Source organism: Pristis pectinata, chromosome 24 (genome assembly GCF_009764475.1).
Source record: "Pristis pectinata isolate sPriPec2 chromosome 24, sPriPec2.1.pri, whole genome shotgun sequence".
Taxonomy (NCBI): Eukaryota; Metazoa; Chordata; class Chondrichthyes; order Rhinopristiformes; family Pristidae; genus Pristis; species Pristis pectinata.
The window spans coordinates 22,301,038-22,325,609 of record NC_067428.1 but is presented as its reverse complement, the minus strand read 5'-3'; the positions used below and the strand labels follow the sequence as shown (position 1 = coordinate 22,325,609).

Genomic DNA, 24,572 nt, shown 5'->3' with positions numbered 1-24,572 from the left:
ATTCCAACAATGATTGATTTTCAACCTCAAAATTCTCATGTGATGTATAAAATCCTTGTGCTACATGATAAAATTTCTTGCCCATTGCCTTTTATGATGGATTTAGCAATCATTTTATCAAATCCCTATCTGTGCCTAACTGGGAAACCACTAAACATTGACCAGTTTCGTAATAATTACCATTGTCCCCACAGGACGAGACAACACTTAATTGGCACTGAGTGTAAATAGAAAGTTACACTGCTTTTATAGCTCATGTTGTGGGTATGCATGTGACATTCCTGCATTTGATTGAAAAGGGGTAAAAACATAAATGCATAAAAGCCTAAGAGGGAATCCCAAATGTTCAAACCCAAGAACTGATAGTTATTTCAAGAGAATAAAGATCTAGAGACTTGCTTTTACAGAAAATGTTGAATGGTTAACTTAAAATTTATGCACGCTTCATTGTAATCATTCGTAACCAAAGGGCTTTTAATCTAATAGAAAAAATCTTAAGAGATATTTCAATTTTGAGGGTTGATTTGTGAAAATCATTACTTCCACAAAATTTACCTGAGTAATCACTCCTCAATATCCAATCTCCATGTCAAAGTTCAGAAAGGGCAAGCTACTCTTTGGAGGGAAACTGTTACTTAATTCCCCATAATTTCACGCAAGATTATTTCATCAGTTTTCTGAATATATGATCGCTCATTCAAGCTGCCCTTCCTTACCACTTTTCCTCATGCCTGAACCATCATTGTTCAACTCTGTTCCACCTGGTTCCCTATCCCAGTAAAATTAAGCTGGTTTTCCTTCCTCACCCACACCCACTTCTCCCTAAGTAATTGTGGTAAACAAATATAGACAATACCCACAAAAAATGTGGTGTTAAATTATGCTTGCATAGAATGCCCTTACATCAAATGAGTCAGTAAACTGAAAGAGTAAGAAAGTTGCTGCACTAATCATGTTTTCCCAGACATCATGTGCCTTGTCAACATGATCTGATATAGCTTCACTAAATGTGCGAGTTTCACTTAGTTGTTAAATTACACAATCTCTGTTTTCTTTCCAATGTTCTCTGTTCCACTCTTGGACACACTTAACTCTTTATGTGTTAAAGCTCTGCCAATACCTTCCCATAGCTCATGCATGTGGCCATTTTCCACATGATCCTACACAGTTGGCAAGCTACTTAATTAAGAAAGATCATAAAACCAAGTCTGACCCTATGAGGTCATCACACATGGCATTCCACTTGCTATTGCAACTGAAGTAATGTAATCCGGCACAAGTGACAATCAAAGCTGAGACCTTTTGCCTTCACAAAATACAACTTGATGTTTATACAAAGCCATTCCAGGAGATGATTTCATCACCCTTGTGTCATTTCTAAACTGTCTAACTCGAATATCAGCCACTCTGGTTAATCAACTAAACAAAATCCTAATTCAAAATGGTCCTCACCATCTTCTCACACTACACTGAGGATATCAGTATGTGGTTAATATTCAAGAGAGACAATTTCAATCTGAGACTGAACCATTCCTTGTATGAGATGAAACTGGTGCCATTTTCAAGAACAAACATATGGCCTTCATCAAAAGCACCTTTTCCCCTGTGTCTTAAAAATATAACTACATGATAGTAGATGTAACCTTGATTTCCCCAAGGATTTATTTGCATGATTACACAAAGGAAATTAAAAGATCAACTTCGATAGCACAGACTTCCTCAGATTTAAATTGGAAGGGAAGACAGAAAAATGAAAGAAAAGCATAAAAAAACATGAAATCCAAAGCATGAAGCTCCCTTTCACATAATTCCCAAACACAATTGGACACTGAAGGTTAATATTGAAAAAATAACCAGGGCATTTGGAATGTAATGCTAAAATCTGCTACCATAAAAGCTAAATGGTAGAGTTCTTCAGTGTTTGAGCATGAAGGTGGTGATGGATAGAATCAAAGCAAAGATGCTTTATTTTAGTTATGCTGTTCATAGCATCCATGAAGTGCTTAAACACTGAGAGTAGATAACCCAATGGAAGGAGAGGAGGTGTCAGTGGAAGGAAAGTTTGACCAACTTAAATGTCTTGGAATCCAGAGCTCAACAAGAGTAAAATAATGTGACCTCACTTGGACCTGAGAATGCATTAGCAAAAAATCATAAAATAACAAAGAGTCAAGGATGGACTACTATTTAGAATTTAGCAATCAAAAAAATTAGTCCATTGAACCTGCTTCTTCCAAAAGGTGAACACTGAATACTGAGAGCAAAAAGCAAAAAAAAAGCAGGTGCTGGAAATCTGAGATAAAATCAGAAAATGCAGGAGATACTCAGCAGATCAAGAAGCATCTGTGAAGAGAGAAAGAGATTTAACATTTCAGATTGATGAGCAATCATCAGAACTGGAAAATCTGGAATCAAAAGCATGTTTTCATTTCCAGAGAAGAAGGAGGGACAGAGGGAAGAAAGGAAATATCTGTAATGGGGGAGACCAAGAAAATCCAGATGACATAAATGTTGTATCTATCTGGAAAGGCAGATGAATGCTTGTTAATTGTAGCTGATCTGTCTGAAGCAGGTGTAAATAGAGGGTAATGAATAAAGGCAGAAGAGAGAGAGAGCAAAAGAAAGAAACAAATAATGCATGTATTATGAGATGCAGAATACAGCAGTTCCTAGAAATCTGAAATAAAAGAGAGTGCTGGAAATACTAAGCAGGTGAGAAAGGTAAAACTGAGTTAATGTTATAGGTGGAAGAACTTAAATCAAATCTGGCTGGTGTTGACTCAAACTCAAGAGACTTGTTACCCAAAATTATTGAATTCACTATTGAGTCCTGAGAGCTACAATGTGTCCATATAGAAGATACGGTGTTGGAGCTTATTGGAACAGTGCTGGAGGCCAAAGACAGGGAGGTCAGAATGGGAGTGGGAAGGATGCTTATAGTGATAGGCAACTGAAAGCACAGACTATACAGTAGTGTTCTGTAGTCATCCAATCTGCTTTTGTCTTTTCCAGTGTAGAGAAGGTTAATGACATTGACTTAGCGGGAGAAGCCAGAGAGTGGTAGTAGATGGTTGTCTCTCTGACTGGAGACCTGTGTCTAGTGGTGTGCCGCAGTGATCGGTGCTGGGTCCATTGTTGTTTATCATCTACATTAATGATTTAGGTGATAACGTGGTAAACTGGATCAGCAAATTTGTGGATGACACCAAGATTGGGCAGAGTAGTTGACAGCAAGGAGGGCTATCAAAGCTAGCAGTGTGATCTTGACCAGCTGGGAAAATGGGCTGAAAAATAGCAGATGGAATTTAATGCAGACAAGTGTGAGGTGTTGCACTTTGGGAGGACAAACCAGGGTAAGACATACAGTGAATGGTAGGGCTCTGAGCTGTGTGGTAGAACAAAGGGACCTGGGAATACAGATCCATAGTTCCTTGAAAGTGGCTTCACAGGTAGATAAGATCATAAAGAGAGCTTTTGGCACTTTGGCCTTTATAAATCAGGGCTTTGAGTACAGGAGTTGGAAAGTTACGTTGAAGTTGTACAAGATGCTGGTAAGGCCAAATTTGGAGTATTGTGTGCAGTTCTGGTCACCTACCTACAGGAAAGATATCAATAAGCTTGAAAGAGTGCAGAGAAAGTTTACACGGATGTTGCTGGGACTTTGAGGCCCTGAGTTATAGAGAAGGTTGAATAGGTTAGGACTTTATTCCCTGGAGCACAGGAGAATGAGGAGAGATCTTATAGGGGTATACAAAATTATGAGGGATATAGATAGGGTGAATGCATGCAGGCTTTTAGAGGACATAGGTTTAGGGTGAAAGGTGAAATATTTAAGGGGAACCTGAGGGAAAACTTCTTCACTCAGAGGGTGGTGCAAGTGTGGAACAAGCTGCCAGCAGAAGTGATAGATGAAGGTTCAATTATAACATTTAAGAGAGGCGTGGATAGGGACACGGATGGGAGGGGTTCGGAGGGATATGGTCCAGGTGCAGGTAGATGGGACTAAGCAGAAGATCAGGTCGGCATGGACTTGATGGGCCAAAGGGCCTGTTTCTGTGCTGTAGTGCTCTATGACTCTATGATTAACAAATGTTCAACTCCCTCTTTCAGATAGCACCAACAGCATTTATTTTAACTGAATTAGTAATGCAGCGGCCTATACTAATGATCCAAAGACATGTACATAATCCCACAAAAGTAGTTGGGAAACTTAAATTCTGTATTTTAAAATAAATATTAATAATGAAGTAGTTTAGTAATTATGATTTCTGTACAGACCCATTTGGTTCACTCATATGCTTTAGGGAAAGAAATCTCCCATCCTAAACCATTTTAACCTCAATCTTTCTGCAGGCCCACAACCATGGTGGTACTCAGTGGCATTTGAAATGGTCCTACAAACCACATAGTTCACTATGATGGTTAGAGAGAAGCAATTCATATAAATCCCTCGAATTAACACAAAAATGTCACAGTAAAACTGCTCACCAAGGCCTACAGAGGTGCAAACATCTGCTATCAAAGGCTAAACCTTAAGATTAGTTTGTCAGAATCTTCCAAACCTCAACACCTTATTCTACAACAAAAGTTAATGGCAGAAAATCTAAAGCAGGTGCAGAAAAATGGAGGGATAGGGGGCCTTGCAAATTTGTACACAAGATTACAGAAACATTAGTGTCACATGTAATGTCTGATAATCTACTCATCCAAGAATTTGGTGGGAAAACTGTGGAGAGCAATAAACTGCTCTAATCCAATCAAAAGGCTGTTACCTACAGTATTTATTTTGGAGGAACATTTTTCAGAGCCTCTGAATAACAGATGACTATGGTTAAGTTAACAGATTGGACCAAAAATCCAAAGACTTGGAGTTCAAATCCAACTGTAGCAGCTGCAGGATTGAAATTCAGTAAGAAATCAACAATTTAAAAATACAGCTGGTGATGATGTACGTGAGCCTGCTGGATTGTAATTAAAACTCAGGGGAAGAAATCTGCTATCCTTTCCTGGTTCGCCTTGTATGTGATTGTAGATCTGTGGTAATGTGGTTGACGCTTATATTAGTGTAGCAGTTAGCAATAACGCTATTACAGCGCCAGCGACCCGGGTTCAATTCCGGCTGCTGTCTGTAAGGAGTTTGTATGTTCTTCCTGTGTCTGCGTGGGTTTCCTCCAGGTGCTCCGGTTTCCTCCCACATTCCAAAAGATGTACGGATTAGGAAGTTGTGGGCACGCTATGTTGGTACCGGAAGCATGGCGACACTTGCGGGCAGGCTGCCCCCAGAACACTCTACGCAAAAGATGCATTTCACTGTGTGTTTCTATGTACATGTGACTAATAAGGATATCTTATCTTATCTTATCTAATCTAAATGCCGGCCTTGCCCACATTTTGAAAAATTAGTAAAAAAAATCTGTTTACTTTCCCCATTGTTGCTGACCAGAGTGGACCTGTTGTTTCAGAAACTGACAGGAATGCAAATAAATCAGAAGGGAGAAGAAAAGATAACAGGCTAACAGGGAGTTTAATAACAAAAAAGTACAAGACTAGCCTCTCCTTGTACTTGAACACACAATGGTACACTGACTCTGTGGAGTGTTCAGAAGAGGCTAGAGCTTGCAAATATGTTTATGGTTTTCAATGTTGTGCTACTTACTTTGTTCTGATACAGCTGTCATTGTGGTTGGGAATCCAGAAAAAGTGGGGGTTGGGTATGGGAATAACTCTTAAATCCCAGAATCAGATTGCATTGTTACTGCTTTACAGGGCATCCAAGGATACATTACACCATATTGCTAAAACTTCTTGGACCTTTGTCTGAAACAAACGTTAAGTTCCAACACCCCATTCCAACACAACAGGAAACCCAGTGCTTGTGTGAGATCCCTATTTCCAAAATCCACGCACAATTAGTCAAGACATGTTTGGTTTTCTCAGATGTAGGACAGCCAAAGCAGGGGTCCCAATGGGGACCTCATGAAGCTGTCTCAGAAAGGTCAGTTTGAGCTTTCTCTACAGACATCAAATTCAAGTTTATTGTTGTCATAGGGATACATACATGGGGTAAAAATGCCATGAAAATGATCATTTTGCAGCAGCAGCAGTACCTTACAAGACGAGGACATACATAAGCTAACATAAACTTAAATTAACATGAATTATACATAACTTAGGCGTGTGCAAAATAAACAACAAGAACTAGTGTAAGGTTGTACAAACATCTTACACAGTTAGGGAGAACAAAAGCCTCCAAGTTCCCTATTTTTTTGTTCATTGACACTATATGAGCTTCACTGGTTACACTAGCAATCATTGCCCATCTTTAACTGTCCCTGAGTTGACCCAGTCATTTCAGAGGATGTTAAGTGTTAACCACACAGCTGTTTGTCTGTAGTCACGTGTAGGCTGGAGTGGGAAAGAATAGCAGATTTCTTTCCCTGGAAGACATACGTGATTAAGATGGACTTTTATGAGAATCTGATTGTCAACAATACTGATATGAACATTTAGAAATGTACTTAGAAACTGGTTGGAACCCTTTTTTGTGAGATAGAATATCATTGCATGTAGTTCTAATGCTGAATTAAATTATTAATTTCTCTGAAAAAGAAGGGCAAAATTGAGCAAACTGAAATCTGGAACAGGGTTTGAGCATTTTGCGCCCAGGAAATGCACTAAAACACAATCTACATTGGCCCCTCCAGGAATACAGTCAGTCCAACACTTCTTCTGACACTTTACTGCACAGCGGACTGAGAAATGAGTCAGCCCTTGAAGCCACACTCCCATGGCAGGTAACAACAGCAGCACACACCTGCCAGGCAGGAGAGAGAGCTACAGGGGAGAGGGACAGAACTCCCAGATTCACTTAAAGGGATTTGAATATCTTGGTCAATGAGACATATTCCAAAGAGAAAGGCCTGTGATCCAGAAAAGACAGGGGACTCACCATAGCGTCCATCAGGAATAAGAATCCCTGTGAAATAGAGGAATGCAGAAATACAGTTTGTGTCCTTATAAGATTTATCAGAGTTAGTTACTGACCACAGAAAAAGAACTGGTATCTCTCTCTCTTTCTCTCTGTCTCTCTTTCAAACTGACACACACACATGCACACACACAAACACACACACACACACACACACAAATACACATGCATTGTAACTCATACAGCTTCTTAATCTATCCACACTCCCATCACCCACCCTCTCCTACCCATCTGTCACCCTCACCCTACAATCTACTTGTTTCAACAACTCGCCAACCCCCACACAGAGGCCAAACCTCCAATTACAGGAAATCAGCGTCTCAGTGGCTGCATGCCCTGTGATGCCTCATCTGTCATGCATTTCAGATCTACCTTGATTGCTGTGAGCCAGTGAGGGAAGCTTTTCAAATCTTACAGATTATGTCATTAGAGTCAAGCATATGATTGTGAAATAATTTAACAGATGTCATGGATGTCATGTTAATTTGGCAATGACTGAGAATGACCTCCAAGGTGCCGTTGACTACCATCTTGGGAATTCTCTCCACTGCTTAATTTATTTTTACAATATTTATAGTGGAAACCTCTGTGGCAGGATGAATCATCTGCTCTGTTTAGTCTGACATCCAGGAGACCCCCTGTATGTACAGAATTGAAAACAGGGAGATAAGAGAGCATTAATCAAAAATGATCGCTTGTGCAGGAAAACATAACATGACATTGATCATGTCCATTTGCTTCTACCACTGAAACTTCATCAGCTCTTCCCCATTAAAATGATCATTTAATACAATGGCTTTAAACGAACCTCATTTGTACTTCCATGAAGGATTTCTTATCATTAAATAAGGGTGGTGTTGCTTGGTTTGAAGTGTTTGGTATCTCCCAATTCATTGCATGCCATTCTCAATATTGTGATATACGTTATTCTCAGGTTGATTGACTGCAATGATGAGTTGGCATCATTGATGTACAGCAGCAATCCAAAGTGCTCAAGATTTTGACCACAGTTTATGCCTACACAGTGGCAATCCTTCAAGGAGAGTCTGTTTAGTGGGAAGGTCAGAGCTCTTTAAACAGGTACCAATAATCAGAAAGTACAGAGGTGTTGTAAACACCTATTAAGTAACTGGATCAGGGACTCATTCATTCATGTGTTATCATCAGTACTGATGGACTTGCACAGAAGGATGTGAGGGATTGTTATTTATCATTTTGTCTCCCTGTCTGATTACTGGTGTACTATTTTAGTTGTAATAATTGGAGTGCAGAGAGGGTGACTTGATTTGTTGTAAGGATGATGACTTCACAGCCTCCTTCAGTGTAGCGTCTCTCTGTCAGGGAGTCCCTTACAGCCACAGGAATGATGCCCACCTTTTGTGTCAAACATGTGGATGTTGAACAGGAACATCAAATCGAGTTTATCGTCATGTGCATAAGTACGGTGAGGTACAGTACAATGAAAATCGTGCTTTCAGCAGCATCACAGACATATAGGTACAGACAATACACAGAATATAAATTATACATAAATTACACCATACAGTGAAAAAAAAGTGTGCAAAAACAAGACTTTAGTGCAAAAAAAATCCAAAAACACAATCAAAGACGTCCATGGTAGTGCAAGAAGTGGTCCATAGTGTTCCATTGCTGAGGCTGGGTTAGGGTTGTGCAGGTAGATACAAGAACCTGATGGTTATAGGAAAGTAGCTGTTCCTGAACCTGGTGGTGTGGGACTTCAGTCTTCTAAACCTCCTGCCTGACGGTAGCAGTGAGAAGAGGTCATGACCCAGATGGTGGGGATCCTTGATGATAAATGCCACCTTCTTGGGACAGCGCCTCCTGTCGATGCGTCAATGGTGGGGAGGGCTGTGTCCACGATGGACCAGGCTGCGTCCACGATGGACCAGGCTGCGTCCACAACTCTCTGGAGCCTCTTGCATTATTGTACGTTGGAATTGCCGTACCAGGCTGTGATGCAACCAGTCAGGATACTTTCATCCTCTTCCTTCTGTTCTGGCTGCTCTTCTGTCTCTGCCTTATTATCCCAGCCTTTGGGTTTTCTTGCTGCATTTTCATCTGGCACCTGTCTTTGATTTGCAAGTTTGTGCAGCATGAAGCACAGCACAATGAAGTCTGCATGTCTGCATGCGAGATACTATAAAGTGCCCTCAGAGTGATGCAGGTGACAAAATTCCACCTTCAGGAAACTTATGGCATTTCCCACTACGATCTGGCATAGCTCCTGTATCTGTCCTCAGTTAGAGTTGGTGGAAAGTGCCCTGGTGTGAGCAGCCACGGGAATAAAGGGTAGCTTTAATGTATCCAAAGATGGACCTTGGAAACTGCAGAAGTTCTGTTAAGTTTTACTTACAATAATAGTTACAGGATACAGGAGCTTGAGCAAGGGTGTTTATTGGAACTCATAACAATCACCACATGAAATCACCACATATGGTGCTGACATATATTCACGTATTTACTTATCTATATACAAATATACACACGCATTCCCTCTTTAAGGAAAACATGTGTAAAACAACTTTTCACCATTATACAGTCTTTACAGATTTAGGTCTGTTGTCTAGCTTCCTGCATGGTTCAAACTCCTCCACTGTATACTTGTCTTTAATGTTTTACATGTTCCCAGTAGTGAGGTAGTCATAAACCTCTTGCCTTGACTCGCTACTTTCTGTGATTTTTTGAATGATATTGACTGTGTTTTAAGGTCTGGATTAGGTCATCATCATACTTTACTTCAGTGTTTACAGCTATGTCTTTGGTACAATTAATTGATTGACAGGGCATTTCTGACATGATTTTCTTGATGCAAGCTTACATACCTTGTGGACTACAGGCATAGACTATACTTCACTGGGTCCCATTGCCAAGTCTCTTACTCACTCAGTGATCGGATGACTCTAACTCTCTCCACTGTGTTTAAAATTACATTTCTCTTCTTCAAACCATTACCTAATCCTTCAATTGCTGCTTCAACTCTCACCTCTAAATTAGGTGTAACAAGTTCAATCATGTACAAAAACAATGATGCATTCACAGGTTTATAGCAATACAACATAGCCAGTATTAGATCATGGAGTTAATCTTTATTTATATTAGACGTTACCAATTTATAATTCATTGTGAAGCCTTTTTCAAGGCTCCTTTTAACACGGTACTTCTTTAGTGCCCTTCTGGATAATATGGACTAATAGATGCCTTGATGCCATTACATTGGCATAAAACTCTCAAGTAAATACATTGGACACTAATTCTGCTGGATCCACAGGTACAGCATAAATTGATCTCATCTCCTGTCAATGACACATTTTGTTGGTGTACATGTAACCAATATGTGTGACCTCAGTACATTCTGAAAGCACATTGAGAGTACAAGAAAATGTTTCTTTCCTTCCCCTTCTATCAAGATTTCATGTGGACTTTTTGGAATGGCTGTATTGGCCATTTCCAAAGCAGTAATAGTTTCTTAAATGCTGGCAAATTGTACACATGGACACAACTTTCTCCAACTCTCATCAATGTTCAGCCATACAGGTAGTTCTGCCTATAACACGTGTTTCCATAATGCAAATTGGGTTATAATGTGATTGGTGGATTAGGGAACACTATTTGCATTAGATGGGCTGCATTGATTCTAACACTATTGAGAATGGGAAAACCTGTTTTTTAGCAGAACCTACCTGTAGACAAAACTTATGGCAATGGCCTTCATACTGTGCTCAGCATTTAGCCCCAATTACAGTTTTTTTTTTTCCTGAGAACACTTGAAATGACTCTTTGATGTTCCCTATTTTAAACATCCTTGTGTGGTTGATAATTCAAACCTGCAATTATAGAATGGCTGTAAAACTTTATTGCTATACTTGTCCAGGGTCCATCCTCTTAAAGCATGTTTGTAGACCCACTTTAGTTTACATCTTGCTAAGTTGCTTTAGTAATTTCAGTAGCTATTGCTGGGAAATCATCTGTAATTCATTTCGTATGAAAATCAAAAAAATTCATGTGGTGACCCGGACAGAGCATCAGCTCAAGCAGTTAACTGTTCTGCCCAATCATTTTCCAATCTTGTTAACCAGTCTTTTGTCACTGGTCACCCAGTGTATTCCATTAGAACTATAATTAACTCAAGGCACTGGTCATCATAGCATACTATACCCTGCGTAATTCTAGGGTATCAAAAACTTGTCTTGAAAATGTCTTTAGATTGACTTCCTAAGGCATTAGCGTACAGTTGATCACCATGCTGATCAACATCTCTATTAGCTTTCCATCAGTCATTTGTTCTATTGTTTCACACTGCAGCCACTGACTAATTCACTGAAGCATACAAGAGAATGAGCCTTACACTTAACATCCACAAAATAAAGGTCCTCTGTTAAAACTTCCCCAGACCACAAAATCACGACAATGAATGGAAAATGTGGACCACTTCCCATATCTTGGGAGCCACCTCTCAACAAAGTCTGAAAACAATAATGAAATTCACCATTGCCTTCAGAGTAACAGCTCAGCCACTGGCCAACTGAGGTTTAGAGTGTTTGAGGAGCATGACTTCAAACTCAACACAAAGGTCATGGTCTACTGAGCAGCAGTGATCCTTGCCTTTCTGCTCATGTCTGACACATGGATTGCCCATAGCAGGCACTTCAGTGCACTGGATAATTACCACCAATGTTGCCTCCACAAAATCCTTCAAATCCACTGGCAGACTAAATGAACCATCTTCTCTCAGACCAATATCCCCAGCCTTGAGGTCCTAATTACATTCAATTGACTATGATAGGCAAGTCATGTCATTCACATGTCTAATACCAGACTCTTGAAGCAGATATTATTCCAAGCTCTATCAGGGAAAGTGATTATCAGATGGATAAAAAACCACTCTAAAGATATTCTCAGAGCTTCCTTGAAAACAAGTAACATTCCCACTGACTCACGTAATCCCTGGCCCATAACCACTCAGAGAGGAGAAGGAGCAGTTAGGATGGCACTTAGAACATAAAGTCCATGTATTGGGAACACAAAAAAAATCCAACATAAATGTAAAAAGGGGTTCAACATCTTCCAACCACCCCATGTGACTGCTGGATCAAGCATCTCCTGTTCCACCCATCACAGAGCCTTCAGGCCCACATTATCTTCATCAGATCCCACAGAAATGGAATGGACACAAATTACCTTGAATTCAATGGACCACCAAAGAAGAAGAAGCACATGGGAAGCTAGCAATACTAGTAAATCCTGATGCTTGTTAATCACTGTCTCCTTAATGAATGAACGTGGATTAAATCATTCCATCACAAGTACAGTGCCTCATTGTTCTGACACAGCAGTGGGCAACAAATTGGCAAATGTGGCAGAAACTGTGGTAAGAAAGTTCAGAATTATAGGAGCATTAACCTGCACAGAGAGACACAAGACCATGGCTAAAGTCTTCTGAAGAATATCACATATCTCTGTGATAACGGGCTTGGAAAACCTAAGCCTGTGAATACATTACTCAACATTGAAGTCCAGTTTGGAGATATTATTCAATGAAGGCTCTCTGAGAGTGGGCTCTTTATAGATGGCCTCTTGCTCTGAAATCCCCAACCCACCCTAAGTGGCCAAGTGCAAACTATACTGACACCTATAGTAATGATGTGCTCCCAGTAGTGTCATCAATGAGACATCCATTGAATGAGTATCTCAACAGCTAACTGTTGGAGACAACATTCCCTGTTAGCTTTAATGCCCTCTGTGAACTCTGGAAGGCGTCTCAGCAGCCTGCAGTCACTTCCACCCTTGCCCAGTCACATCTCCCAATGTCAGCAGAGTATCTCTATGAATCACATGAAAAGCAGCAAGCTATGCAAAGTACTCCTAGTTCAACTGCAAAGTCTCTTCAAGGTATGACCACTTTGAAGTTTTTCTCCTCCTTTTGACGGGGATTCTGTGAGACCCTCTCTCAGTGCTTCCCTTCTGTGATTTCTGTTGCTCTCCTGCTCTTCGACCACACTCTCACTCAGACTCGCTACTACAGCACCCTGTCTTCCTCGGTACTTGTCTCCAACCACTATCTGCTCTACGTGGCTTCCAGCTCTGTTTCCAGACATCCCAGTTTAGGCCGCAGCCAGGATCTAGGTTACTTAGACGCCATTCATTATTTCCAGCCTTCTGGCACTATTTCCCTCTCCCCTCCTCCATCTGCCTATCACCCCTCCTCACCTGGATTCGCCTATCATTTGCTAGCTCCTTGCTCCACTCCTTCCCTCCACCTTTTTTATACAGGCTATCTCTTCTCTATCTCTCACGTGCAGATGAAGGGTCTCAACCCAAAACATCAACCGTCCATTTCCCTCCATAAATGCTTGCCTGACCTGCTGAGTTCCTCCAGCATCTTGTGTGTTGCTTGAGACTGTTCCACACCAGCCCATTGTGTGGTACTTGAGCTCTAATTTATCTTGGTACAGGTGGTAATGCAATTGCATTAATAATAGTGTTATTTGCTGCTCATCAGATGCCAAGGTAAGGTCAGGATGAGTTGTGACCAGAGGTGCCCAGTCCATTTTCACCCAGAAATGATCACCAAACACCATTTATTTCCAGTAAAATTGATTTGGATTGCATTGGGCTGTTTTTCTCAGTGCTGCACAATTCAATTTCCTGTCAACAGCACTGTTGTGGCACAGAAAGAGGCCATTCAGCCCATCAAGATCATATTAGCTTCCTGTATTTGGTCCTATTCTCCCACTCTTTCCCTATAGTCCTGCAATTATTTTCCCTTAAGTGCCTATCCATTTCCCTCTGGATTCCCTTTGGTCCTGATGAAGGGTCTCGGCCCGAAACATCGACTGTTTATTTCCCTCCATGGATGCTGCCTGACCTGCTGAGTTCACCCAGCGCTTTTTGTGTGCTGCTCCAGATTCCAGCATCTGTAGAATTTCTTGTGTCTCCCTTTGGAAAGTCTGGATTGAATCTGTTTCTACCTTCCTTACAACCAGTGAACTCCAAAGCACCACCTTCAGCATAATAATTATTTATTTAGTTGTAGTTAAACCCCTCAGTTATCAAAGTTGGATTTGAATTCATATCTCCAGATTAATAATCCATGTCCTTGGAATACGAGGCCATTCATTTAACCACCATACTGCTATACCTTGACATTCATGGCTCAGCTCCTCACTCTCCCTCCAGACTGCATGTCCTAACCCCCATTTAGTGACAAGCAACTGCAGCAGCAACTGATTGACATAACTCACTGGTAAGAAGCAAGTAAGACCAGCGGACCAGTTTTGTGTGGACCTGGTCTCCAGCCTGACCAGACAATGCATTGAGGCTGTTCAGGTAAAGCCTATTTGCTGCACCTTTTTGTCAAGACCCTAGTTTCAGAGTATGGATCACAACAGTCACTGTGGAGCTAAATCTGTGCTGGATTCACTCCAAAATTAATCTGTTAGTGTGCTGGTTTCCTGAAAAAGGAAAACCTATTTCCCAGAACATGATTCTTAGGAGCCAGAAGAGACATAATTGGAAAAAATTCCTTTTGTCATTATTTTTACATTATTTTAGATGAACAAGAGTTTCCAAAATAGACATGATTTCACCATGATATCACTTTCAACACATTTCACAAACAGTGGCACGGAATGATTTACTTTTATGTTTATTCAAATGAAATAGCCACAATGAAAAAATCCATAGCTTCCATTAAATTTTTCATCTCTCTAATTTTTACCTCAACTTTCTCCCTTTCCTCTTTTGAAACACCAGCTTTGATATTTTTAACCTATGCTACACGCCCCAACATTGCAGGCAGATGACTGTCTATTTGTGAGGGTCTCCCTGTGCATAAATTTGATAGGGACCGTGAGCATTGTTCCCAATTTGTTGGACCATGTGAGGACTATGGATGGTCCATTTGAAACTTCCTCATTTTATTGACATGTGGGTTTATGTCCTGTTGAAGGTGAGCAGACCCTTCCCTGTGCCTACACTTGCTCAGGGCAGGCACGGAAGTGCAGAGGGCAGGCACAGTAGTGTAGCGGTTAGCATAATGCTATTACAGTGCCAGCGAACCGGGTTCAATTCCATCCGCTGTCTGTAAGGAGTTTGTACGTTCTCCCCACATCTGCCTGGGTTTCCTCCGGGTGCTCCAGTTTCCTCCCACATTCCAAAGACATACGGGTTAGGAAGTTGTGGGCATGCCATGTTGGCACCGGAAGAGTGGCGACACTTGTGGGCTTCCCCCAGAAAACTCTACACAAAAGATGCATTTCACTGTGTGCTTTGATGTACATGTGACTAATAAAGATATCTTATCTCTTATCTAATCAAGAGACATCAGTATACTAGAGCAACATTCCCCAAATCAAACCGGAAGTGTTTCTCCTCCTCCCTGTCCCAGCTGAACACCCTCCAGTGTAAACACTATTTTGTTTTCTCCATTTCCTACCCAATATGTTTTTGTATGTTTGTTTTTCGAGATCTGGGCATCACTGGTAGGGCCAGCATTTATTGCCCATTCCTAATTGCCCTTGAGAATGCAATGGTGATGGTACCTTGATCCACAGCTGTCCTGGTGTGCTGGAGAGGAAGTTCCAGGATTAAACCTAGTGACGACCTGAACCATGAGGTTAAGGGCTCAGCATGGGCTACATGGATTCTATGTGCCAATAGGTATTCCCTTATATATCTTAATTAAAAATAAAACTATCATTGAATCTTTACAGTACATTTAGTTCTTTGTGTCTCAGTCAGCTTGTCAAGGAGCAGTACAGTCAGCCCCATTTTCCTGTTCTTTCTCCATGGCCCTGTAAATTACTTTCCCTCAAGTGCCTTTCCACTTCTCTCTTGAAAATCTTGTTTCCACCACCTATAGTGAGTAATGAGATCATAACTATGCCTGCTTAACAAAAAATAACCCCATATCCTCTTGTACCTTTTGTGCAAAATTCAAATCTTTTTCCCCTAGTCCTTGAACCATCTCTAAAGGGAACAGCCTTCCCCTATTCTGTTTTCCCCAGTAGTGATCTTGCACACTTTCTTCAAACCTTCCTCAACTTCTTTGCTCCTTGGAGAATAATCCCAGTTTTTTTCCAGTCTAAGCTTGTAGCTGGAACTCCTTATCCCTGCAGCCATTCCACTCAATCTTTCCTGGACCCTATCCAGGACATTCACATCCTTCTAGAATTAGGTGACCAGAATTGGACGCAATTCTCCATTGTGGTCATTTATCACATTGATCTCTGTAGGAACCAGCTCAGTTCAGATAGGCTACCTCATTTACCACCTCTTAAAAGTAATTCGGTGGCTGTAAAGCACTTCAGGTGTCTTTATGTCCAGAAAGATGCTGGATATAAACGGATTTCCTTTTAACTTCATTTATTCCAAATCGTATATTATTGGCATGGCAATTACAGTATTGTAGCACAGTACAGTGTTAAATGGATTAGAGGTTTGTAACACTTTGGTGCATTATTTTTCGAGAGAGTCTCAAGGTACTTGCATTGGTTATATCCTTTTATTACAAGCAGCAAAAATAAAAAAAAAGATTGTAGAATCAGGTTGTCTGCAATATCGTATCCTCACAGCTCAGAAGAAGGCTATTTAGTTAATGATGCTGTTGTCTCATAGCTCCAGCAACCCAGGTTCAATTCTGACCTTAGGTGCTGTCTGAGTGAGGTTTCCACATTCTTCCTGTGACCGTGTGAGTTTCCTCTGGGTGCTCCAGTTTCCTTCCACATCCCAGACAATAATTTGGTAGGTTAATTGGCCACTGTAAATTGGTCCTAGTGTGTAGTGGTAGAATCTGGAGGACGGTGATGGGAATATGGAGAGAATAAAAGGGAATTAGCCTAGAATTTGTTTAAGTAGGTGCTTGATGGTTGGCTTGAACTTGGTGGACTGAAGAGCCTGTTTCTGTGCTGTGTGACTATAACTCTCTCTTTGCCGACTCTCAGAAGAATCCCATCAATCCTATTACCCCATTTATTTCATTGTAACCTATTCTCTTTCACAAGCCCATCAACTCCACCCTGATTCTTCTACCACCCACCTACGGAAGGTAATTTTTATGCAGCTGATTAACCTATCAATCACCATGTGGCAGGAAACCAGCGCACCCAAGGGAACCCACAAATTCAGAGGGAGAACGTGCCAACTCCGCACACACAGCATCAAGAGGTCAGGATCCAACCTGGTTCTCTGAAGCTAATGAGGCAGCAGCACTATTTACTTATTTATAGGTTGTGTGTAACTTGGGAAACAAAGAGTGTAAAATGCACAAACACTCAAGAATGAGTTCACTTACCAGCAATCTGAAGCTGGAAAAGATTTGTTTAACTACAAAAAATGCGGCTAAAAATAGAAAATGATCTAGTGAGTGGCTGGCGCATAAAAACAATGAAGAAGCTAAATGTGATCCTGGACTGGTCCTGAGTTAATTACCTCAGTCAGGGTCAGTGAACAGAGGTGTCACAAGTAACCCTGTAATTAGGGAGAGAAAATTATGGTCCCTGATTAGCTCTAGAGTGTCCCCTGCTGGAACGGCATGGATGTGGACATTGCCCTCTCAGATTAACTGGGTTCAACTGTAATTTCTTCCCCACCTCCATAGCCCCCAGTCTTGAATAAACTGCTGAAATTCAGTGCTTAAACTCACCCATAAAGAGCCACACAGTCCAGTAACAATCGGCTGTGGAGGCATACTCTACAGAGAGGTAGAGGAGAGAGAAAACATTGGAAAGAAAACAACAAGTATTTTTAATTCAGGCGAGTCAGTGTTTGGGTGTTTTTGTCCCCATTTTAAGATATCTAGGTATAACAAGGATCTGTTTTTGGATCTAATTTAGGATTGCCTAACTCTGATTTTAATTGCTGTGGGGAAGCAATTGAAAAATAATGAAAGATGCAAGAAGAAGATGGGAGTCAGGGGATTTTTCTAGATAAACAAGGGAAATGAAACCTTGGCTCACTCAACTCAGATTGGCCCAGCACATTGACTGCTGCAGATACCCAGCCTCTGACCTCCTCGAAGGTCAAGAAAATGTTGCCAAATAATGACAGGCTTTCCTCCTGCTTTCGTCTCTTCCCCGACCAAGTAAACATGTGACTGTCCCCCACTTACCTTCCTACTGCCCTTCCTCCCAGCTTTCCAAAACTCATTGCCCAAGAAGTAAAGATCTCAGTTACAAATGTCACCTGGACCACCAGGGAGTTTGGACACAGACCTTCATGACCATCGCATAAATCAAACATATAATGTAGTCTAGGCTGCAGACATAATCAAATGGACACTCCACATAAACACTAACAGCAGTTACTGGAATGAATCTAGCATTCACGTAGAGAGTGTAATTTGGGTTGTGGACTTCACAGAAATATGTCATAAAGTATCAGGGGCAACGTATAAAGTTTAAAACTTAAGTTCCATTAATTTGTATATAAATCCCTCAGTTTACTAACACGAATAGATCATGGAGTCCTGATTTCGGATTCATCCACTCACAAAGCCACAGTTCTAAACACAGCTTTTTCCGAAGCTTTAGAACCTTCAAATTCAACGAGTGAATAAAGTAACCCGAATTCAAACAAGAGTGCATTGCCTGGGCTTTGGGTCTGCATAGATCTAATGACTCACCTGTGTTTGTTACACACTCCTCATCTGGGTTTCCCCCAGCTATGACAAATATACAGGCTGGCATTACACATTTTTTTAATCAGTCAATGCGTATCCCCATACCACTATCAACGGATTCCCATACTCATACAGAACTATGCCCACATATCTTCATACTTATACAGAGCAATCCTAAAAAAATTCCAATTTGAACCCACAGATCCTCATTAAACCTACAGACCCCCAATTTAATCCTACCTATCTCGATACATATAGTTAATATCCCACACCTGCACCCACAGATCCTCATATCTATGCACAAACCCCCCCCCTCCACTTACACCCACAGATCGCCATACCCAGAGATCTCTGTAACTGTACCTGCAGATTCCCAGACCTGCAGATCCCCAGATGTATGCCTACAGTATTCCTATGCCGCCACCTGTACTCTGAGTGAATTTTACATTGTTCCCACTTCCCACACAGTCAGTGCAGAGAGATTCACTGGTATTTGTTTTAATTTGCCTTGTCAATCCCAGCCTAGCATTCTCACTCCTCAGGTGACCTGTCCTATCCAGATAAGTATACATCATACACAGGTTCTTTGACACCTCCCAGACCTGTAACCTTTACCACCTTGATGGCTAACCAGAGCAGTTACCTGCAGCTTCCCCTCCAAATCTCACACTGTCCTGACATGGGAAGATATTGTCTTTGATTGACCATTGGCAGGGTCTAAGTACGACAACTCCCCACCTCAACAGCACTTTATGTATGATCTGTCTGGATGGCGTGCAAACAAAAGAGTTTCACTATCTCGGTACAGGTGATAATAATAAACTAATTCCAGTCTTCACCAGAAAGACTGCAATGGTTCGACCACTTTCACATTGGCAGTCTGATGAGCGACTCTTCGAACCGGTATATGAACAAAATTATGCAAGTACACTGATATTCCCAAATCGAATGCTGTCCCTTTAAACATAAACACGCCCCTTTCATGAATATGTATCTCACTTCTCTAAGCCTGACTTACTATTTTACAAGCACTGATGCACACATGAGACACCCGGAAAAAAAAACTCCTCACTTCTAGGGATTTCTAGCTGCTAGAAATTTCAAAACTCTGCGCCATTCCCGAAGATTTCAGCACACAGATGGTTGGAATTTTCCAATTAATGGACCTAGCAACGATCACTTACCTGTGTGTGTGTATTAGTTAAAAGGATCTGTACAAGTGACTAGTAAAACACGTGTTTGGATTTCAAAGAGAAGGAAGATTTATGAGAAGGTTGGAACTTGAAGGATTTTTAATGATTATGGAACTATGGTGAAAATTTTAGATGTTGAGCGACGAATAATCGCTGGAAAGTGGGAGTGAATTTATTAAAGAACCACGTTGAATTACGCAAAGCTTCAAATCAGAAAGACAAGACTGGAATCTGGCTGACTAGAACACAAGTGAATATTACAAATCCATTGCTGTCGACAGCACAGTAGACTTGGACACCTTTGCAAGTTTGGGAACTGTCAATGTTGCAGACGGTTGGCGCTGAAGATTTAACAAAAAATGAAGCGACGAGATGACAGTCCATGATAAGTTCTCACTCTAAGATCATTACCGATAGGATCAAGCATGCTGTGTCTATCTTCCTGGTATGTTCATTTTGTTTTAAGTGTTCTGCTCCAAGTAGAAACCGGTCTATTATTTTAATTAAATATATTGCAAAGTTAACCCTTTGACGTAATAAAAAATATTTTATTATAAATCTCAATGCAATCCGTGCTAGTAATGTTGAACAGTTAAAGATCTAATTAATCCAGATTATTTAATTGGAATGATGCTTGGTGGTAATCAAATGCTGAATACAATTTCTTTTGGACAGTGGGTTTGGGGATACAGGGGAGGGGATTCTGTTAATTCTTTAGTCATTTGCCTTCTTAATGTGTTTCTTCCACCCCCACACCCCTTATCATCTCCAACAATCAAACGGCCTCAGGAGAAGGCGCTGCTGGAAGTCGTGGCTGTTGGTAGGGTTGGTACTGGGATGTGGCGCATTCTGCGGGGTTCAGGTGAGCAGCATTAAGAACTTAACCAGCGCAAAATAAGCATCTAATCTTTCGCCAGTATTTAATGCCTGATTTATTAATGGACGATTTTACTTCCCACGTGCGTTTTATTTTGTTGTTACCGTTCCATGAAGTGAAACTGTCGATGAGATTAAATCCAATGATAATTAAATTTAACCTGGCTACCACTTTCAATGGGGTTATTGGTCCTTGAGTTTCTGTGAGTTTTTGTGCATTATCGTTTGTTGCAGAGGGAACGTGAGCTTGGAACGGGGTCTGCAGTCACTGGGTCTGACTTGTTAAACATCAGCTGCGTGCGTTTGTACAGAGGTCTTCTCGGGCCGTCCCTCGGGATCGAGAGTGATTTGCTTCCACTGGGTTTGTGAGCCGGCTAATGTGGCCACTGTGGGAAACGTATGCTCTTCCATAGAGCAGGGAAAATGTACCTGACTTAGTGGGTAGATAGTTTGTGAGATGTTCTGCACAGGCTTTAAAGGGTCTCAATGCCATCCAAATGTTCCTCCTTCACCCAGAGGAGTCATGGACTAGAGTTAGCCAGGAGTCAGAGGGTATGTTGCATTTCTTCAAGGAGGCTTTGAGCACATCCCTGAATCCTTTCCTCCATCTGCCTGATAAACCTCTTCCTGTGGGAGAACTCAGAACAGTATTTGGGAATTTGGTGTTAGCCATGTGTCTCCTGTTGCCTGCCCACTGACAATGGTCTGGATGTTGAGGGTGTTGGCCAAGGGTAGGACACTGATGTTGATTTACTTATTCTTCAGTGAATTTGGAGACGACATTGGTGATTTTCCATGCTTTGAGGTGTCTGCTCTTGGTAGAGTAGTCTCAGAAGCATTTCAGAAGTCGGAGGTCATGGTTGTCCAGTAGACCATGTGCTTTGGGCCAGGTCTGTGATTGTGATATTCAAATACCCTTTTTATTCAACCAAAGGCTGTGTGCTGCCACAATGAATTGCATCATCAATCTCTGCCTTTGCCAAGAGGTAGCTCCTGACATGGGTAATTATTCACATTTTCCAGATTATTGACATATACTGTATCCACATCTCCATATTGACTATGTGGTTGGAATTGGTAAATTGGTTTATTATTGTCACATGTACTGAGGTACAGTGAAAAACTTGTCTTTCATACTGTCCTTACGGATCAATTCATTACAACAGTGCATTGAGGTAGTACAAGGTAAAACAAGAGTGTAGGATAAAGTGTTACAGCACAGAGAAAGTGCAGGTAGACAGTAAGGTGCAAGGTCACAACGAGGTAGTAATTCTTGGAGACATAGAGTTTAGATTTGAAAGAGTAGAATGACTGTAATAGAAGTAATGAGTAGACCTGCAGAGAGCAGCCTGCAACGAGTTGCCACACTCCAGTGCCATCTGGATGCCTGACAATACACACAAAATAGAATTGGAAAATACTGGAAACACTCAGTAAGTCGGGCAACAGCTGTGAAGAGATGAACAGAATTGAGGTCTCTGGTCAATGACCTTTCATCAGAACTGAGAACAGTTAAAGCTAATACAATTCTAAGATGTAGAGAATGATGTGTAGTGGGAGGCAAGAGAATGTATCAGTTCTGATAGGTAATCAACCTACAACATTGATTCTATCCTCTCCACAGATGCTGCATGACCTGCTGAGTCTCGCTGACATTTTCTGTTTTCATTTCAAATTTTCAGCAGCTTGTTTTTTTAAAATTATTTTTGGCTGCATTGGAAGTATCTGAGGAAGGAAAAGAAGGCAAAGTAGCATTTCAATGAGTGGAAGGAGAGGGTGGAGGTGCAGTCACTGGAAAGCTATTCAGAACGAATGATTTTTCCATTGGCTAACAAAGCGATCCTAAGGAAAACTCTCACGAATAGCACAGGGTGGCAAACAAGCCTGGCATGTTGGCAGCTGTATCTGTTGTAACACAAACCCCAGATACTCTCCAAACTTCTCCCCTCTCTCCTATATGTCCCAGCAACTGAACCAAAGTAACAGCTGATACTACTTTCACTTTCTAAATAAAATTAAGTTGAATCATAACATTTTAATACAGATGAATGATCCTTAAATTGCTGCCCAATACTGAAGTAACAATAGAGATTTCATTGTGCAACTATGTACAACTTGCACAATTGTAACATTATTACTATAATTGTAGTACATTATGGCTACAATTGTAACATTATTTCAGAGCATAAGACCATAAGATATAGGAGCAGAATTAGGCCATTCAGCCCATTAAGTCTGCTCTGCCAATCAATCACAGTTGATATTTTTTTCAACCACATTCTTCCCCCTTCTCCCTGTAATCCTTAACTCCCTTACCAATGAAGAACCTAATAATCTCTGCCTTAAGTACACCCATTGACTTGGCCTCCACAGCCCTCTGTGGCAATGAATTCCACAGATTCACCACCCTCTGGCTGAAAAAATTTCTCCTCATCTCAGTTTTAAAGAGATGTCCTTTATTCTGAGGCTATGCCATTGGATCCTAGATTCTCATACTGATGGAAACATCCTCTCCACGTCCACTCTATCCAGGCCTTTTCAGTATCTGGTAGATCTCAATAATGTATGCCCCCCCCCCCCCCCAATACTTCTGAACGGTATCAAGTACAGGCCCAGAAACATCAAACACTCCTCATATGTTAAGCCTTTCATTCCTGGGATCCTCCTTGTGAACCTCCTTTGGACCCCCTCCAGGGCCAACACATCCTTCCCTAGATACAGGACCCAAAATTGGTCACGTCCTTCCAGATGCCATTCACAACATACAACTGTAATGGCTGGACAAAGAGTATAAGGGAGAGAAGCCATCGTCCATCACTGCCCTGTGGTCACAGATCTGCATTGGACCTGGTCAATGGGAACCTCAAATTTAAGATCCCCGCTGTATGTTCATATCAATGCTTCTATTTCTGTGATCTCCTCCACACCTTAAATCGTTCTGAGATCTTCTGTTCCTCCAATTCGCTTTTTCTTCTGCATCCGTGATTCCCTTCAGCTTAACACGAGTGGCTGTTCCTCTTCATAACCAACTCCCTCTGAACACTTCTGCCTGTTGCCTCCTTTGTCTATGCATTTTGGTCACCTGATCTTTTGGTTCCTACTTTGGCTTAATGTTTTCATGTCAGATTTAGGTTCCTGCGAAGCCTTGGGACATCTTTGTATATAACTGAAAGTTGTTGTTGTGGGAATTGCCTGAGAAGAACGTTCCTGATTGTGAATTGTATGAGAACCTTGTTGTCAACTCTGGCTGTCGTTGAGGGTGGGATGAGATTTCCAAAATGGTTCTCATTATTAATTATACTGGAAGATAAATTCTGAATTCTTTGTTATTAATGAAGTTCTGTTCTTCTCAGATCTAGTCAGTGAGATGGAGGCAGTAGTTGTGCAATCTTTATCACCACCCTAATGTTGCACTAAGATCTGTGGTGGGAGTGTCACTTCTGAGTCTGTGGGTCTTGAGAAAGTGACGCTCAAAGTAAACATAACTCTGTTCTCTGATTGTGATCCATCCAGAGAGATGGGTCTGACTGCAATACCTAATTTTACAGTTTAAATAGAAGTGATGCCCCGTTTTGTTTTCCTCTTGTCCTGATGTGCCACATTAATCATCTATTAACAATCACACCCAAAGTATAAAAGACCTGGAAGATATCTACAGCTTGTGTCATTGAAGAGAGGGGTTCAGACTAAATCTAGGAATATTTCTGAACTTCTAAATTCCCATGTCTGGAATCTTTCCTCTGGGAATGTGTTGCTGACAGCAAGCATTGAGATACGCTCATCACTTTGGTACCTCAGGGGATAAGGGATACTCTCTTCACCCCTCTCCATCACTCTCTTGCAGATTATTAGACACCTTGATGTCACATATAACCCC

General features: G+C 41.2%; 1 protein-coding gene across 2 annotated transcripts in view; it reads left to right on the top strand.

The window, feature by feature from the left end:
- The window catches only part of adamtsl5 (ADAMTS like 5), a 152,402-nt gene that overhangs the window by 38,068 nt on the left and 89,762 nt on the right, over positions 1 to 24,572 (top strand). The window contains exons 2-3 of one of the 2 annotated variants that reach the window (XM_052037872.1): positions 19,952 to 20,264; positions 20,609 to 20,681. In XM_052037872.1, the coding sequence (XP_051893832.1) occupies positions 20,245 to 20,264; positions 20,609 to 20,681 (93 nt within the window). In that variant the 5' untranslated portion in view covers positions 19,952 to 20,244. Of the gene's footprint in view, positions 1 to 19,686; positions 20,265 to 20,608; positions 20,682 to 24,572 lie in introns of those variants that run through there. The other variant, XM_052037871.1, reaches the window with a different exon arrangement.